This window comes from Brassica rapa, chromosome A06, assembly GCF_000309985.2.
Source record: "Brassica rapa cultivar Chiifu-401-42 chromosome A06, CAAS_Brap_v3.01, whole genome shotgun sequence".
Taxonomy (NCBI): domain Eukaryota; kingdom Viridiplantae; phylum Streptophyta; class Magnoliopsida; order Brassicales; family Brassicaceae; genus Brassica; species Brassica rapa.
The window spans coordinates 7,462,347-7,477,808 of NC_024800.2; the positions used below are offsets into that span (position 1 = coordinate 7,462,347).

At 40.6% G+C, this 15,462-nt stretch overlaps 6 protein-coding genes across 7 annotated transcripts; 5 read left to right on the forward strand and 1 right to left on the reverse strand.

Moving 5' to 3' along the window:
- Positions 1–426: 426 nt before the first annotated feature.
- Positions 427–3,943, forward strand: LOC117125929. Its single transcript, XM_033272906.1, has 3 exons — positions 427–1,071; positions 1,237–3,457; positions 3,693–3,943. The coding sequence occupies exons 1-3, from the start codon at positions 427–429 to the stop codon at positions 3,941–3,943; spliced, it is 3,117 nt and encodes a 1,038-aa protein (XP_033128797.1).
- Positions 3,944–5,174: 1,231 nt separating this feature from the next.
- On the forward strand, positions 5,175–6,833 carry LOC103872612 (plant cysteine oxidase 3). 2 transcript variants are annotated; one of them, XM_009151043.3, is made up of 5 exons: positions 5,175–5,572; positions 5,780–5,931; positions 6,010–6,163; positions 6,253–6,456; positions 6,533–6,833. In XM_009151043.3, the coding sequence occupies exons 1-5, from the start codon at positions 5,377–5,379 to the stop codon at positions 6,658–6,660; spliced, it is 834 nt and encodes a 277-aa protein (XP_009149291.1). In that variant the 5' UTR covers positions 5,175–5,376; the 3' UTR covers positions 6,661–6,833. The 2 variants fall into 2 exon arrangements, with proteins under 2 accessions (XP_009149291.1, XP_009149292.1); XM_009151044.3 differs by having other exon boundaries at positions 5,261–5,572; positions 6,256–6,456.
- Positions 6,834–7,077: 244 nt separating this feature from the next.
- LOC103872613 (2-isopropylmalate synthase 1, chloroplastic) lies at positions 7,078–10,625 on the forward strand. The gene is made up of 12 exons (XM_009151045.3): positions 7,078–7,957; positions 8,049–8,262; positions 8,348–8,428; positions 8,517–8,609; positions 8,725–8,811; positions 9,060–9,160; positions 9,403–9,436; positions 9,524–9,598; positions 9,686–9,769; positions 9,855–9,989; positions 10,075–10,220; positions 10,317–10,625. The coding sequence occupies exons 1-12, from the start codon at positions 7,260–7,262 to the stop codon at positions 10,447–10,449; spliced, it is 1,881 nt and encodes a 626-aa protein (XP_009149293.1). The 5' UTR covers positions 7,078–7,259; the 3' UTR covers positions 10,450–10,625.
- A 211-nt stretch (positions 10,626–10,836) lies between these two features.
- On the forward strand, positions 10,837–11,790 carry LOC103872614 (tetraspanin-16). Its single transcript, XM_009151047.3, has 2 exons — positions 10,837–11,335; positions 11,417–11,790. The coding sequence occupies exons 1-2, from the start codon at positions 10,889–10,891 to the stop codon at positions 11,714–11,716; spliced, it is 747 nt and encodes a 248-aa protein (XP_009149295.1). The 5' UTR covers positions 10,837–10,888; the 3' UTR covers positions 11,717–11,790.
- An 8-nt stretch (positions 11,791–11,798) lies between these two features.
- On the forward strand, positions 11,799–14,127 carry LOC103872616 (tetraspanin-11). The gene is made up of 3 exons (XM_009151049.3): positions 11,799–12,725; positions 12,895–13,198; positions 13,588–14,127. The coding sequence occupies exons 1-3, from the start codon at positions 12,219–12,221 to the stop codon at positions 14,067–14,069; spliced, it is 1,293 nt and encodes a 430-aa protein (XP_009149297.2). The 5' UTR covers positions 11,799–12,218; the 3' UTR covers positions 14,070–14,127.
- Positions 14,128–14,134: 7 nt separating this feature from the next.
- LOC103872617 (60S ribosomal protein L6-1) lies at positions 14,135–15,398 on the reverse strand. Its single transcript, XM_009151050.3, has 4 exons — positions 15,086–15,398; positions 14,761–14,867; positions 14,487–14,668; positions 14,135–14,395 (listed from the first exon to the last, which is right to left on the reverse strand). The coding sequence occupies exons 1-4, from the start codon at positions 15,343–15,345 to the stop codon at positions 14,240–14,242; spliced, it is 705 nt and encodes a 234-aa protein (XP_009149298.1). The 5' UTR covers positions 15,346–15,398; the 3' UTR covers positions 14,135–14,239.
- Positions 15,399–15,462: the final 64 nt, after the last annotated feature.

Here is a 15,462-nt window from a genome sequence, read left to right on the forward strand (position 1 = left end):
ACCAAAATCCTCCCTAAAGAGACCATCCCCCTTATCTCCTCCTGCCCTAACCATTTTCAATCCCTTCACTTTGCTCGATGCCCCCCACAACAAATCCATCAAACTCACTGAAACTTCTGATCCTTCCAACCTCTCAAAATTCCCTTTCTCAGCTTTCTCCCCCTCCCCCACTAAAGTCCCCCCTCCTCCTAACCTTCCATCGTTACCCCTCCCTCTGCTTTTATCTTCTACTGCTGATGAGCTTTCCCTTCCTTCCGAGGAAGCCTCTCATCAATCCCTATGAGTGCTAAAGCATTTTTTTGGAATGTCCGTGGCCTAAATGACCCGGATAAGCACCAACCTGTAAATAATTGGATAGCTAGTCATCAAGTATTTTTTGGAGCTCTCTTGGAGACTCATATCAAAGAAGTGCAATTGAACCATGTAATGTCGAAGGTCTGTAAGGATTGGAGCTTCACCTCAAACCATGCTTCTGATCCAGATGGACGCATTATCATTATTTGGAAAAATCCTGCGGCTGTCTCTATTCTCCACCAATCTAGACAGTCTCTAACCTGCGAGGTCAACATTGCTGGAACCATTAAATTCATATTTACAGCCATCTACGCTGCAAACCTTGCATCAGACCGTGCGGATCTTTGGGTAGATCTTCTTTCTATCCAACAGCTCCATCAGTTAGACATCTGCCCTTGGGTTGTTGGAGGCGACTTCAATCAGATCACCCACTTTGCTGAACATTCTAGCCCAACTGTGAACCATCTTGACCCTCCCATGACTGACTTCCGAAACACTCTAACCCAGCTTGGCCTCTTTGACTTACGCTACCTCGGCCCCCTCTTCACCTGGTCCAACAAATGTCCTACCTACCCTGTAGCCAAGAAACTTGACCGTTTCCTTGTCAACCACCCGTGGATTGCTTCCCACCCTCACAGCCAAGCAAATTTCCTAGCCCCTGAAGTCTCAGATCATAGCCCAGCTATCCTTGACCTTGCTGTGGACCTTCCTAGAGCAGGAACCAAACCCTTCAAGTTCTATAACTTCCTAACCAAACACCCAGATTTCTGCCAATTGGTGGGTCCGGAATGGAATCAAATCGGAGGAGCCGGATTGGATCTTTCTCATCTCTGTTGGAAACTTAAGCAAATAAAAAGAGTGTTAAAAAAAATAAATAGAGATAACTTTTCCAATATTCAAGAGAGAGTGAGAGAAACTAACCTGTTGCTTCAAACTGTGCAGGTGAGAGCTCTAACAGACCCGACCAGTGCCAACTTCCAAGAAGAGAAAACAGTCATGGCAAAGCTAGTCTTCTTACGATCCATAGAGGAGAGCTATTTCCGGCAAAGGTCTCGCATCTGTTGGTTAAAAGAGGGGGATCACAACACTTCTTTCTTCCACCGCCTTACTCAAGTCCGCAACTCCAATAATTCCATCCGCTCATTCTGCCTAGCCAATGGAGACATCATTTCGGACCCTATAGCGATGGGCCAAATCGCTATATCTCACTTCAAAAACATTCTTGCTCCCCCATTCCTTCCTATCACCACTTCTTCCCCGCTCTGGATTCAGAACCTAACTGACTACCGTTGTCCTCAAGAGCTTCACAACTCCTTAACCTCCTTCCCGGTAGCAGAAGATATTACTTCAACTTTATTCAAAATTAACCCCAATAAATCCCCGGGCCCTGATGGACTCACTTCGGGGTTTTTCAAAGCAGCATGGCCAATTGTGGGGGTTGATGTTCTGTCTGGGATCAGCTCTTTCTTCCGCACAGGTCACTTACCACCAGCCTCTAACGCCACCATCCTCTCTCTCCTTCCTAAACACCCGGGTGCCTCTGCCATTGGAGACTATCGACCTATCTCCTGCTGCAACACCATCTACAAACTCATCTCCAAGCTCTTGGTGAAGCGCCTCAAGCCCCTTCTTCCCAACATGATCCTCCCCAACCAGACTGCATTTGTTCAGGGTCGCTTGCTAGTGGAGAACACGGTACTAGCCTCGGAGATAGTCCACGGTTATCACAGAGATAAAGGTCCGAGTAGAATTACCTTGAAGGTGGACATCGCCAAAGCATTTGATACAGTCAACTGGAGATTCATTTTCAACTGCCTTCAGGGAATGGGGTTACCGCAAACTCTTATCCAGTGGATCCAAGTGTGTATCTCTACTCCTAGCTTTATGATTGGCTTCAACGGGACAGTTCAAGGCTACTTCAAAAGCAATAGAGGACTCAGGCAGGGAGATCCTTTATCGCCATACCTATTCGTCATCGCAATGAATTGTCTATCACTTATGCTAGATAAAGCTGCTGAAGAAGGTAAATTTGGCTATCACCATGCTTGTAAAGACACAAAACTAACGCACCTGTGCTTTGCCGACGACCTGCTTATCTTTTGCGACGGCTCTCTCCAGTCTGTTAAGAATGTGCTTGAAGTCCTAGAAGCTTTCAAGCAGGCATCAGGGCTAACGGTAAGCATTACCAAAACATGCTTCTTCACAAGCGGTGTCCACCAGGCTGAAATCGATCACATTGAAGAGGAGTGTGGGCTTTCTAGAGGGATGTTGCCGGTTCGCTACCTGGGCGTCCCTCTCTGCACAAGGAAACTGTCATTAGCTAACTGCGACCCCCTTATTCAACAGGTCAAGAACAAAATTAATAGCTGGACTGCAAAAACACTGTCTTTTGCAGGAAGGTTATTACTGATCAATACAGTGATAGCAGGAATAGCGAATTTCTGGTGCTCAACATTCACAATCCCTAAGAAGTGCATAGAAATCATAAATTCTCTGTGTGGGGCTTACCTTTGGAAAGGATCATCGGAAGGCTCTCACTCTGCAAGAGTATCTTGGGAAACGGTCACACTGTCAAAAGATGAAGGAGGGCTTGGGATCAGGAACTTGGTGTGGTGGAACAAAGCTTGCTCCGTCAAGCTGTTGTGGCTACTCTTCTTCAGAGCGGGTTCCATCTGGGTGGCCTGGTTCATTCAAAATGTTCTCTCAGGTGATTTGAGTAACCTGTGGACACTAAGAGAAAAGCAAACTCATTCCTCATCCACCAAAAAGATTCTAAGGGTAAGAGATTATGTCTATAATTGGATCAAAATTGTACCTGGCAGTGGAAAGAATTGTCGGTTCTGGTCAGATAATTGGAGTCCCTATGGCAACCTGCGACAATACTTTGGTTTGGCGCCTACTACTAGCCTCGGTATAAGAGCATCTGCCACCCTCCATGATCTCTTCCAGCAAGGTAGGTGGCTTCTTCCTCAACCTCGATCAGAAGCCCAACTCAACCTCCACATTCACCTCTCTACTATCACCCTCTCAGAAGTGAATGATGAATACACTTGGTCTCCCCTTGGCTCGCCGCTATCAACTTTCTCAACAGGTCAGGTTTATAATGAGATCAGACCCCATCAACAAAAGGTCCCTTGGCATGCTTCTATCTGGTCATCCAGAGGTATACCTAGACATAACTTTCTCGCCTGGCTCATTACTTTGAATCGCTGCCCCACGAAAGACAGGATGCAAAACTGGGGGATCCCAACAGACCCAGCTTGTATTCTATGTACTAGCGCTTCAGAATCAAGAAACCACATGTTTTTTGAATGTTCCTACTCGTGGAATCTATGGTCGGGTCTGGCAAGAAAAGCAAACTGGACGCCTTCTAGGAATTGGGATACTGGTCTGTGCAGCCTACAGGGATCCTCCCTCCCAAAATTCCATCGATTACTCATCCTCATCGCATGGAAAGCCTCCATATACCTCCTCTGGACTGAACGCAACAACCGTCTCCATCGGCAGCAGTTTCGGTCAACTGCGTCTCTCGAGAGGCAAGCCGACTTGCTCATCAGAAACCGCATCTCAGGCTTCCGAGACGAAAACCCCCGACTCTCCTCCACAATGCTCCAGCTTTGGTTTGATCGATGATCTTCTCTCGGTGTGACTCTCTGTTTTTCTCCGTCACTAACTACCTCTTCATTTTCGGTTCAATTGCAATTCGATTAGGGCTAGGCCCATAGATCCTTTTTGGTTACTATCTTTCTGTATTGGGTTCAAACCCAAAACAATTGCCTTAGAGGCCATTTAGTTTATAAAAGTAAAGCCCTTTCTCAAAAAAAATTATAACAAAATAATTAGTTTAATTATATTTTTAAATTACATATTCTCAAAAAATACTCCCTCCGTTTTTAATATAAGTCGTTTTAAGGAAATTTTTATGTTTCAAATTATGTGACGTTTTCAGTTTTCTATGTAAAATTTATTAACAGTTACTGTTATATGAACAATAATAATATACATTCTATTTTATTATTGGTTGATTTGTGGTTAGGTAAATAATAAATGATGTTTTTATTAAAAATACTCTAGGATAGTACTAAAAAGGTTTATATCACAAATATAGACTCTAAAAATCAAAATGACCAAAATATTTTATTAAAGAGGTAAATATACACTTATACCCCTAGGTTTAACTAATCCAAACCTTATGATTTAGAGTTAAGGGGTGGGGATTTGGGTTTGAGGTTTAAAATTTTATGAAATAAAAAATAAATATTAAAAAAATTTCATTTGGGTTTGAGATTTAAAATTTTATGAAATAAAAAATAAATATTAAAAATTTGAAAATAAAAATTTTAAAAATAGTTTCAAAAGTATTTTCGAATTACAAAAATTAAAAAAAAATTCGAAAAAAAAAATTCAAAAAAAAAATTATAAAAATTTTGAATTTGAAAACATATAATCTAAAACTATAAAAAAAAAATTATATATATCTAGGGTATTAGTGTTATTTTAACTATTAAATGAAATATTTTGGTCATTTTCCTCATTGTAGAATATTTTTGTGACTAAAACTTAAAAATGGTCTATTTATGAGAATTGCCCTAATATATAGGTATTTTAATAAGTTTCAAAACGCAAAAAAAAAAAAAAACAAGTTATGCATTTAATACTTTTTGTTTCAAAATGATCTTTATCTAAAACTCGTTAAAAATTTATATTTTTACGTACTTTTATTTGGTAATAATGAAAAAAAATAAATGAAATTAATTATGTTTATTAAATTTAACTGAAAAACTTATGAAAAATAATTAATCATAAAATAATAAATCTATATTAAAATTGAATATATTTTTAATATATGTAAAAATTCTTAAACATATGTTATTTTATTTTGAACAAATGGAGTATATCTTTTTGACCGAATCCTTCTTTTTGTTTTTGGGTCAATGTTAGGGAATCCATTTGCTTCAACATTAAAAAAAACGTTAATGGTTTGAGACTAAAGAGCATCTTTAATTACATAAGTTAATCACACTAGTCCCGGATAAGAACATTCGAACAAAACACCAACACACAAAAAGAAGAAGAAGAAGAATGTTGTCGAGGTTGTTCAAGGCTGGTGAGAAGGTTCTGTCCAATCTTGTTAACAAGAAAGACTTTCACATGGCGTCGAGCACTACAGAGAATCCTCCCAAAGTGCAAGAGCTTTACGAGCTCTGCAAATCCACTTTCACTGGGAAAGCTCCTTCTCCTGCTTCCACCCCCGTCCAAAAACTTTGCTCTCTCTTGGGTATATTCGCTTTCTCCCTTTCTCTCTGCTTCATTTCGGCGTTAGGGTTTGCAATTAAGGTCTTGTTTGATCGAATCAGCGTAACATTTTATCGAATCAAAGTTGAATATTTTAGGGTTGGTGAATAGATGGTTAAAGGTAGAAACTTTGGGGATGTTTTGTGTGTTACAAGCAGAGATGTGGTTTGGGTTTTTGGTCATCATGCAGATTCAGTGAGTCCTGGAGATGTTGGGCTTGAAGAGGAAGCTCAAGATGATGATAGAGGCTATGGGGTTTCTGGGGTTAGCCGTGTCAACAGAGTAGGAAGATGGGCTCAGCCGATTACATTTTTAGACATTCATGAATGTGATACCTTTACAGTAAGTGTCTTTTGAGATTTTGATACTGGTGGTGAGTGATACAATCAAGAAATCTAAATTATATGTTTCTTTTTTCAGATGTGTGTTTTCTGCTTCCCGACATCCTCAGTGATTCCATTGCATGACCATCCAGAGATGACTGTGCTTAGCAAAATCCTCTATGGATCACTTCATGTTAAAGCTTACGATTGGGTCGAACCTCCATGTATTGTCACACAAGACAAATCTCAAGGTTATCGATTTTGATTTTCTTCTCATCTCGGTGTCTAGTTTTGGTTCATTTGTGATTGATAATTTAAGATTTTTTGCAACTGCTTGTAGCAGCACGGTTGGCGAAATTGGTTACCGACAAAGTGATAACGCCACAGTCTGAACTGCCAGTGTTGTACCCAAAGACCGGAGGCAATCTCCATTGTTTCACTGCGCTGACTCCATGTGCGGTGCTGGACATTCTCACACCTCCTTACAACGAAAGCGCTGGCAGGTCTTGCAGTTACTACATGGACTATCCTTTCTCCACTTTCGGTATGCAAACTTTCTCCTTCTTCAGAAGGACACTCTGTTTTTCTTTGACCGTTGGGTACTTCTCTTTGGTTTACAGCACTGGAGGAAGGAGTGAAGAGCGTGGAAGGAAAGGAAGACGAGTACGCTTGGCTTGTGCAGATCGACACACCCGATGAGCTTCACATGCGTCCCGGATCGTATACGGGTCCAAATATTCAAGTTTAGATTGTTGCAAGTTGGTTTTGTAGCGAAGTAGAGAGTACTCTTGTATCATTGTTCCTGGAGAAGATGTCAAATACAGTTTCGGGTTAAAGATACTCCTTCATCAGTGCATGTCTGCTTCACACGGATATAAGCTATTGAAACTGATTTAAAAAGTACATAAAAGGTCGGTAATGTCTAATGAGAAATGCTACTCAAGTTCAAATTCAATTCTATGATAGTGGCCTGCAATTACTTTACATCCCCATTAACAATTTAAAGGACTCAAAAACTGAGCACACTTTGATGTTTCAGCAAAAACAAATCCTCCACAAATATCATGGTTACAGTTTCATTTTTTAGTTTTTACTGATCTTCTTCGTCGTAATTAACAGTGGCCGGTAAACTAATTTACCTGGTGACGATGCTGTTAAAATCATAAGAGAGTGGTCGTAAAAGTTATTTAAGGAGGGAACTTTCAGGTGGGACCTTTTTTTTTAACTTTTTACTGGTTGATAAAGAGAAAGTGACGATGAGACAGAGCTGGATCAAGTTACCGCCGCCACGTTAAACCTTCTTCTCTATCGTCGTCCCCGTTTTGGTTTACCACACTTCTTTCAACAATGGCGTCTTCGATTCTCAGAAACCCTATGCTCTCATCACCAACAACAACAATCCCCACCCCTTCTCTTCCCTCCTTCTCCTCAAAACCCTCACCTCTCTCATTCCGCTTCCCACCCTCCCACCACCGCTCCTCCCTTTCCCTCCGCATCAAATCCCTCCGCCTCTCCTGCTCCCTCTCAGATCCCTCTCCTCCCCTCCGCCGCCGCCGCCCGGAGTACATCCCCAACCGCATTTCCGACCCCAACTACGTCCGAGTCTTCGACACCACTCTCCGCGACGGCGAACAGTCCCCCGGAGCCACCCTCACCTCCAAGGAAAAGCTCGACATCGCGCGCCAGCTCGCGAAGCTAGGCGTCGACGTAATCGAGGCCGGCTTCCCCGCCGCCTCCAAGGACGACTTCGAAGCCGTGAAAACCATAGCCGAAACCGTGGGAAACGCCGTCGACGGAGACGGTTACGTCCCCGTCATCTGCGGACTCTCGAGATGCAACAAGAGAGATATAGAGACGGCGTGGGAGGCTGTGAAGTACGCCAAAAGGCCGAGGATCCATACCTTCATCGCCACGAGTGACATTCACTTGGAGTATAAGCTGAAGAAGAGCAAAGACGAGGTCATCGAGATCGCTAGGAATATGGTTAAGTTCGCGAGGAGCTTGGGGTGTGAGGACGTTGAGTTTAGTCCTGAAGATGCTGGAAGGTTCCAGATTTTTTACTTTTTTTGTGAATAAGAGAATCTTACTATGGTGTAAAGTGTTGATTTTTGAATTTGATTCTTTTTCTTTTTTTAGATCGGAGAGAGAGTTTTTGTATGAGATTCTTGGGGAAGTGATAAAAGCTGGAGCGACAACGCTTAATATACCTGACACTGTTGGTATAACGTTGCCTAGTGAGTTTGGTCAGTTGATTGCTGATATTAAAGCCAATACTCCTGGGATCGAGAATGTTATCATCTCAACGCATTGTCAGAATGATCTTGGGCTCTCCACTGCCAACACTTTATCTGTATTCTCAACTTTTCTTTCTCTTGGATCAGATTAGCTTAGCTCTCAGAATGTTCTCAGGATATCGTGTTTTTTTTTAAATTTAGGGTGCACATTCGGGTGCAAGGCAAGTGGAAGTGACGATCAATGGCATTGGCGAAAGAGCTGGAAACGCTTCACTAGAAGAGGTTAGGTTCTGTTTTTGTATGAAATACCTTCTGTAGTAACATTCATGATCATCTAGTGTTTTGTTACCACCTCTTTGTAACTGTTTAGGTTGTGATGGCCATAAAATGCCGTGGAGATCATGTATTAGGAGGCCTATATACTGGAATCGATACTCGCCACATTGTTATGACAAGCAAGATGGTACACTTTTGAATTTCTTTCTTTAGGAAAGATTAATTTTATTATCTTAAGAAGGGGAAGGAGTTTGTGGATTGTTAAGATAAGGTATCTCACAACGTGTGGCTTGGTTTCTCAGGTTGAGGATTACACAGGAATGCAAACACAGCCCCATAAGGCTATTGTAGGAGCGAATGCCTTTGCGCATGAAAGTGGTATTCATCAGGTCAGTTGATGAAAATCTTTTTGTTTAATATGTATTTTGATTATTTCTGTGACGAGATTACTCTTTCCTGGGTATACTGTAGCGTTTTAGCATCTTTTGCCTGGTTATTAATAAAATGAATTGATATATACTTTCAGCTATATACTCTTTTGACTTGCATCACTCTTTCACTCTGCTTCATAACTGAACAATTATCTTCATGATTGTTTTCTTCAGTTTCGCTTAGTGACTGTTCCTACTTCTTTTAGGATGGAATGCTGAAACACAAGGGCACATATGAAATTATATGCCCCGAAGAAATTGGACTTGAACGATCTAATGATGCTGGCATTGTTTTGGGGAAGCTTAGGTATGAAAGCTTTTCTTGCTTAGCCTGTAAACTCCCAATTTGTCTCTGCCTTGTTCAGACAATGCAACAAGCCTTTATTTGGTGGATATACTCTACCGTTAGGATAATTCCTTTGTGAAGTTGAATATTTCCAGACACTATTAGCCCTTTGGCTTTATTTGCCAATTCATAAGCTAGGGTACACAACTTATATGCTTGAAACCTGAAGTTTAATTCTGTTGTGTTTGGATATGATATTGCAGTGGGCGTCATGCGTTGAAAGACCGTTTGACTGAGGTACACATCAATCATACCCATACACATACTCTCTATTGCCATCTTTGTTGGAGACACTAATGTCGTTTTGTATTTTTATTCTACCAGCTTGGTTATGTACTAGATGATGAACAGCTAAGTTCCATTTTCTGGCGCTTCAAATCTGTGGCTGAGCGGAAAAAGGTAGTTGGTTTATATGCGTTATTCATTCAAACTTATAGTTGTGTATCCAATTCAACTGATCGTATACATGTTATTCTCATGATTCAGAGAGTTACCGACGCAGATATAATAGCTTTGGTTTCTGATGAGGTTTTCCAGCCAGAAGCCTTGTGGAGACTCCTGGACATTCAGGTGAAATTGGGATCGAGTTTCTTTTGCTTGTTTTCTTGTTCAATGTCCTTGGTCACTTCTCATTTTAGTTGAAACTGGAATGCAGATTACATGTGGGACTCTCGGACTCTCAACAGCAACCGTTAAACTTGTTGATGCTGATGGCAAAGAGCATGTTGCCTGTTCTATGGGTGCTGGGCCTGTCGATTCAGCTTATAAGGCAATCGATCTTATTGTCAAGGTACTTTTTCAGACAAACGTGGCTCACGTATACATAAAACATCACCTCATCGGTTATTTAAAAACCTTCATTTTCCACATTGTAGGAACCAGCGACTTTGCTTGAGTACTCAATGAATGCGGTAACAGAAGGCATCGATGCCATTGCAACCACACGAGTTCTTATCCGAGGAAATAACAATTACTCAACTACAAATGCAATCACTGGTGAAGAAGTTCAAAGGACCTTTAGGTAAAAAAAAATCGTCTTCCCTCCCTATACCCAACTTATCTTTATTGCCTTTTTGATTCTTTTATAACACGGAACTGAGTCTCTGTCTTTTGGCAGTGGAACCGGAGCTGGAATGGACATTGTGGTGTCGAGCGTCAAAGCTTATGTAGGAGCTTTGAACAAAATGCTCGACTTCAAAGAAAACGCCCCAACGAAAGTCCCTTCTCAAAACAACAATGTACCTGCCTGAATCAAAATTGTTTCTGAGTCAGACCAGAGTTAGTCTTTTCTGGTATAGGTACATAGTTTGGTAATAACGAGAGTTCAAGGCTTGCATATTGTTTTAATGAAGTATCTTTGCTGAAAGAGTTCGTTTACTATAAAATATTTATATAGAACTTAAATCTCTTTTTATTTTTTTCTGAACACATAACTTAAATCTCTATATTTAGAACAAATAACCATGCTAGCATAAGAACTAACCCAACGGTTAACAGTTTAAACCTTAACTGTCCTAAGACGCCTGTCCTTACTAAACTAAGGTCTTAAAACTGAAAAGCACCTGATACCTCTGTTTTTGGATTTTGTTTCTCTATTTGTTACAACTTCATATCGAGACTCAAAAACGTAACTTTCATTGCGAATCTTTTTACATTTTTGGATTCGAGAATAACAAGGGAAAGAAGAAAATGTCGGAGCTACGAACCGGGTTCCTAACAATGGCGACGATAGTTCTTATATGCCTAGGTTTAACGATGACGGGAACAGGTTTATATCACAAGAAAATAGTCTCAAAATGCATCGGAGAAAGCGATGGCAGTTTCGTCTTCATTGGCCTGCTCTTGCTTGTGTTTCCTCAGTTTGGTCTTTACGCAATCTGTCTTCGATCAAAACGTATCTTCACCTTTTACATCTACGCGATGATGTTCGTCTTCATTGTCCTTAGTGGCTACTCTTTAAAATGCTTCATCTACAACACAACTTTTGGTATCGCCAAGAACCCAGCTCAGGAAACCAGGACCGTCAAGCAGTTGGTCGGGCGTTTAGTGCCTGCAGAAAAACTCGGTAGAGTCACCAACTGTATCATTCACAATCATGATTGCAACTTCAACGCCAGCCTAAACAGCAATGTCTGGGTAAGGTCTTTTTATTCATTTTATATAGCACAAATGATAAAAGATCAAACTCTAATGGGAAAAACACAATGTATGTTACAGAAGTTTTGCTGCGCGCAACCACCAGGATGTGGAGAGATGACAATGTTCGGTGCACCAGGAGAATGGAGTTGGAAACGGCAACACGTAGAGAACAAAGTCCCTGAAGAATGCGCTTACGATTACTGTCTTAGTTGCAAAGGCTGTCAGCTCAGCATCTTGAAAGCCATTGTTCATCAGTGGAAGTATCTCTCCATCTTCGCTTACCCGTCACTCTTTCTCGTTTGTCTCAGCCTCGTCATTGCCAAGTTTATTCTTGACACGTTCGATGAACCCGATGATTATCGTGGCTCTTATTCTTGATTCATAATCTTCCATTTTGATACATATGTATTCATATTTTAGTATTTTCAATAGATGTATTATTAATATAACCATGTCTTTCTCTTTTTTTTTTGTGTGCATTCTAACAACAATGCCTCAAATTATTTTTAAGCTATATCAAAAATAATATTAACATATATTTAACAAAAATAACCTTATAGTTATAATTTATATATTCATCTATCTAAAAATAAACTTATTTTTAGTCTAAAATACTATAGTCTCTAGATAGTCAATTCGTCATTGTCAAAATATAATTCACTATTAACTCCTCTCTAAACTAGAGAATCTTCTTTAACCCCACACGTTCTCTAATTCTAATGGCACAAAGTAATAATCTCCACTAATATCCCCCACTACCTCAAAAATCAACCGTTCACTCTGTCCCATAATAACCACGACTCCACACACACTAAAACGTTACAGAGCATAACTATCAAATTCCAAAAAAAAACCTCTCTGGGAGAAAAGAAATTCACAAATGTTTAGAGTAAGCAATTTCGTGGTGGGTTTAGCCAACACATTGGTGATGTTAGTGGGCGTATCAGCCATAGGCTACTCCATTTACATGTTCGTTCACCAAGACGTGACCGACTGTGAATCAGCGATACGTGCACCACTTCTCACGACCGGGATCGTCCTCTTCTTGGTGTCTTTAATCGGAGTGATAGGATCTTGCTTCAAGGAGAATCTCGCCATGGTCTCTTACTTGATCATATTGTTTGCGGGCATTGCTGCGTTGATGGTTTTCTCGGTGTTTCTCTTCTTTGTGACTAACAAAGGAGCCGGTCATGTGGTTTCTGGTCGAGGGTATAGAGAGTACCGGACGGTGGATTTCTCGACTTGGCTTAATAGTTTTGTTGGTGGGAAGAGATGGGTTGGTATAAGGTCTTGCTTGGCCGAGGCTAGCGTTTGTGATGATTTGAGTGATGGTCGTGTTAGTCAGATCGCTGATGCGTTTTATCACAAGAACTTGTCTCCCATCCAGGTATATACATTTATATTTTCTATTTGAAACGTTAAGAGTTTTTTATACAAACCTTAAGAGTTTTTATGCATCGTTCTATTTAATAGTGTTTTATGTAATTTTATTACCATAATACATGAAAAAACCTCCTTCATTTTCGTATTAATAATACTTGATGTAATTCTCGCAGTCCGGTTGTTGTAAGCCACCGTCAGATTGCAACTTTACGTTCAAAAACGCGACGTTTTGGATACCGCCGGCCAAAAACAAAACGGCGGTTGCAACCAATAACGGTGACTGCAGCACGTGGAGCAACGTGCAAACGGAGTTGTGCTTTAACTGCAACGCATGCAAAGCGGGTGTGTTAGCGAACATAAGAGAGAAGTGGAGGCATCTTATTGTTTTCAACATCTGTCTCCTCATTCTCCTAATCACCGTCTATTCTTGCGGTTGCTGTGCTCGTCGTAACAATCAAACAGCTAGGAAAAGTGATTCTGCATGATCACTTTATGTTCATTTGTGTCTTGTTTTTTTTTTCTCTGTTTGTTTTGTTGTTAATTATCTTTTGGTTTCTTAAGACAATGTACGTAATGTTTGTTTCGAACCTATCATCATGAACTTATTCACAGTTCGCAAGTATCAAACATGTCACATTTCTAATTATACGTTGGTTTCTTAGGACAAGATGTATAGAAAGAAATTCTTGGTTTTTTATTTCCTATTTTTAGTCAGTAACAATTAACTAATGCCACAAAGAAAACATTATCACATACAAAACAATTTCATAATTTAAATCGATCTTAATCTCCTCTCGTTAATCATCATTAATCCCTCTCCTGGACAATTGATTGATCGATTTGGAGTTTGTGTTCCCGAAGAAAAAACAGAACAATGGAAGGTCAGCTAAGACAATTACAAGACATATTCAACCGGTTCGACATGGACGGAGATGGAAGCCTAACCATCTTAGAACTCGCGGCGCTTCTCAGGTCCCTTGGTCTGAAACCTACAGGCGACCAAATCCACCTTTTGTTAGCAAGTATGGACGCAAACGGCAATGGTTTCGTCGAGTTTGACGAGCTTGTGGGCGCCATTCTTCCTGACCTGAACGAAGAGGTCCTTATCAACTCCGAGCAGTTAATGAACATTTTCAAATCGTTTGACAGAGATGGTAACGGATTCATCAGCGCGGCGGAATTGGCTGGAGCAATGGCCAAGATGGGACAGCCGTTGACGTACAGAGAACTAACGGAGATGATCCAAGAAGCTGATACAAACGGTGATGGTGTTATAAGCTTTGGTGAATTTGCTTCAATTATGGCTAAATCTGCTGTTGAATATTTCGGTTTAAAGATTAATTCATGATGATCCATTTTCTTTATGTTTTTTTTTTCCTTTCTTAGAATTGGTGATTGTTGACTATTGATATATAAATCAAAGAAAATAGTCTTTTTAATTTAAAAGAGAATAAAATCTCAGGGGAAAACAGATTCTTGAAATGTGATATGATGGGAAACAAGATACGATGATGAAATCTAGAAAACAAGCTCATGGGGTTTCATTCCTTGTGACAATGAGAATCTGGCTCCGAGGTAAGTCTTGAGCTCTGGCACTGCTTCAATGGCTTTGATAAGAGCTGCATCCACAGTTTTCTGGTCTTCTTTCTTCTCCTGTGGGATCTCTTTCTTCACCTGCAAATAACATCATTGATTTTAAGGTTAGAGCAAGTTAGATACTCAGATTCATAAGAGTGTTAATGTTTGCTAAGGTGATGTTAAATACCTCTTTATCTGCTTCAAAGAACTCGCCTTCCCCTTTCTTGTTTTTCTTCTCAGCAACCTTTCCGAAGTACTTGTCATCGAACTTCTCAATGATGACTCCAGAAATGTCAACCTTGGTGGAGGTTCCAATCATATAGGACTGGTTAACACGTCTCAATGGAACACCATTGATCTTGAATGGTCCTAAAAGAGGGGAAAAAAAGAAGACAAGGCTACATGAACAAAGTTCCGAACTTGGACAACCAAACACATCCAAACAAAACACAGCAACCCACCTGTAACCAAAAGCAAACCAGAAGCAAGTTGCTTGAGGAAGACAACTCTCTTTCCCTTGAATCTACCAGCAAGGATGATCAACACAGTTCCTGGAGTTATGCTGGCTCTGCAACACATACACAACAACACCATCAACAACAAAACAGCATAAAGTACAAAACTATGCAAATCTCAATCAAACCAACATTTCAACAAACACTAAAACATCTCTCACATTCCCGACAAATCTATTCTAACTCAAAAATCTGTCGGAACCAACCAAACATTTACATTTCCCCCTAGAACTTAATTAAAAAAACACTAAATGCAAGAAAATGAATTTACTTGAGCTTGGTAGGCTTAGGTTTGCGTCTGTTAGCGAGCGGCTTCTTAACGTCTTCAGCCGGATAAAACTTAGCCGGCTTCTCAACGGGAGCTTCCACTTTGGACTTAGCGTCGTGACGAGGGAAAACGCCGCCGTTCTTGGCCTTGATTGCCCACAAACCTCTCTTGTGGTACATTTGCGAGCGAGAGTATTTGCCTACACCCCTGATCAGATCAGGGTTACGGCTAACTTTCGGGGTCCTCTGCTTCGCCGCCGGCATCTCTTTTCTCAGTTCTTTTTTCTCTGTGACAAAACAAACTCTCAGAGAGGCGTAAACCCTAGACGGCTTTTAAATATAAGGACGATAAGCAGCCAAGAAACCCTAATGGGCCTAATA

Bases quoted from the DNA above. Each gene is read 5' to 3' on its own strand.
- LOC117125929 (XM_033272906.1), top strand. From the start codon at position 427: ATGTCGAAGGTCTGTAAGGATTGGAGCTTCACCTCAAACCATGCTTCT. The intron at 1,072-1,236 runs GTGGGTCCGGAA...CAAACTGTGCAG, and splicing joins ACCCAGATTTCTGCCAATTG to GTGAGAGCTCTAACAGACCC. The intron at 3,458-3,692 runs GTATACCTAGAC...TGGTCTGTGCAG, and splicing joins TTCTATCTGGTCATCCAGAG to CCTACAGGGATCCTCCCTCC.
- LOC103872612 (XM_009151043.3), top strand. From the start codon at position 5,377: ATGTTGTCGAGGTTGTTCAAGGCTGGTGAGAAGGTTCTGTCCAATCTT. The intron at 5,573-5,779 runs GTATATTCGCTT...GTCATCATGCAG, and splicing joins AAAACTTTGCTCTCTCTTGG to ATTCAGTGAGTCCTGGAGAT. The intron at 5,932-6,009 runs GTAAGTGTCTTT...TTCTTTTTTCAG, and splicing joins ATGAATGTGATACCTTTACA to ATGTGTGTTTTCTGCTTCCC.
- LOC103872613 (XM_009151045.3), top strand. From the start codon at position 7,260: ATGGCGTCTTCGATTCTCAGAAACCCTATGCTCTCATCACCAACAACA. The intron at 8,610-8,724 runs GTACACTTTTGA...TTGGTTTCTCAG, and splicing joins TTGTTATGACAAGCAAGATG to GTTGAGGATTACACAGGAAT. The intron at 9,161-9,402 runs GTATGAAAGCTT...ATGATATTGCAG, and splicing joins ATTGTTTTGGGGAAGCTTAG to TGGGCGTCATGCGTTGAAAG.
- LOC103872614 (XM_009151047.3), top strand. From the start codon at position 10,889: ATGTCGGAGCTACGAACCGGGTTCCTAACAATGGCGACGATAGTTCTT. The intron at 11,336-11,416 runs GTAAGGTCTTTT...TGTATGTTACAG, and splicing joins GCCTAAACAGCAATGTCTGG to AAGTTTTGCTGCGCGCAACC.
- LOC103872616 (XM_009151049.3), top strand. From the start codon at position 12,219: ATGTTTAGAGTAAGCAATTTCGTGGTGGGTTTAGCCAACACATTGGTG. The intron at 12,726-12,894 runs GTATATACATTT...TAATTCTCGCAG, and splicing joins AGAACTTGTCTCCCATCCAG to TCCGGTTGTTGTAAGCCACC. The intron at 13,199-13,587 runs CTGCATGATCAC...CCCGAAGAAAAA, and splicing joins AACAGCTAGGAAAAGTGATT to ACAGAACAATGGAAGGTCAG.
- LOC103872617 (XM_009151050.3), bottom strand. From the start codon at position 15,345: ATGCCGGCGGCGAAGCAGAGGACCCCGAAAGTTAGCCGTAACCCTGAT. The intron at 14,868-15,085 runs GTAAATTCATTT...TATGTGTTGCAG, and splicing joins CCTAAGCCTACCAAGCTCAA to AGCCAGCATAACTCCAGGAA. The intron at 14,396-14,486 runs GTATTTAACATC...TGTTATTTGCAG, and splicing joins TCTTTGAAGCAGATAAAGAG to GTGAAGAAAGAGATCCCACA.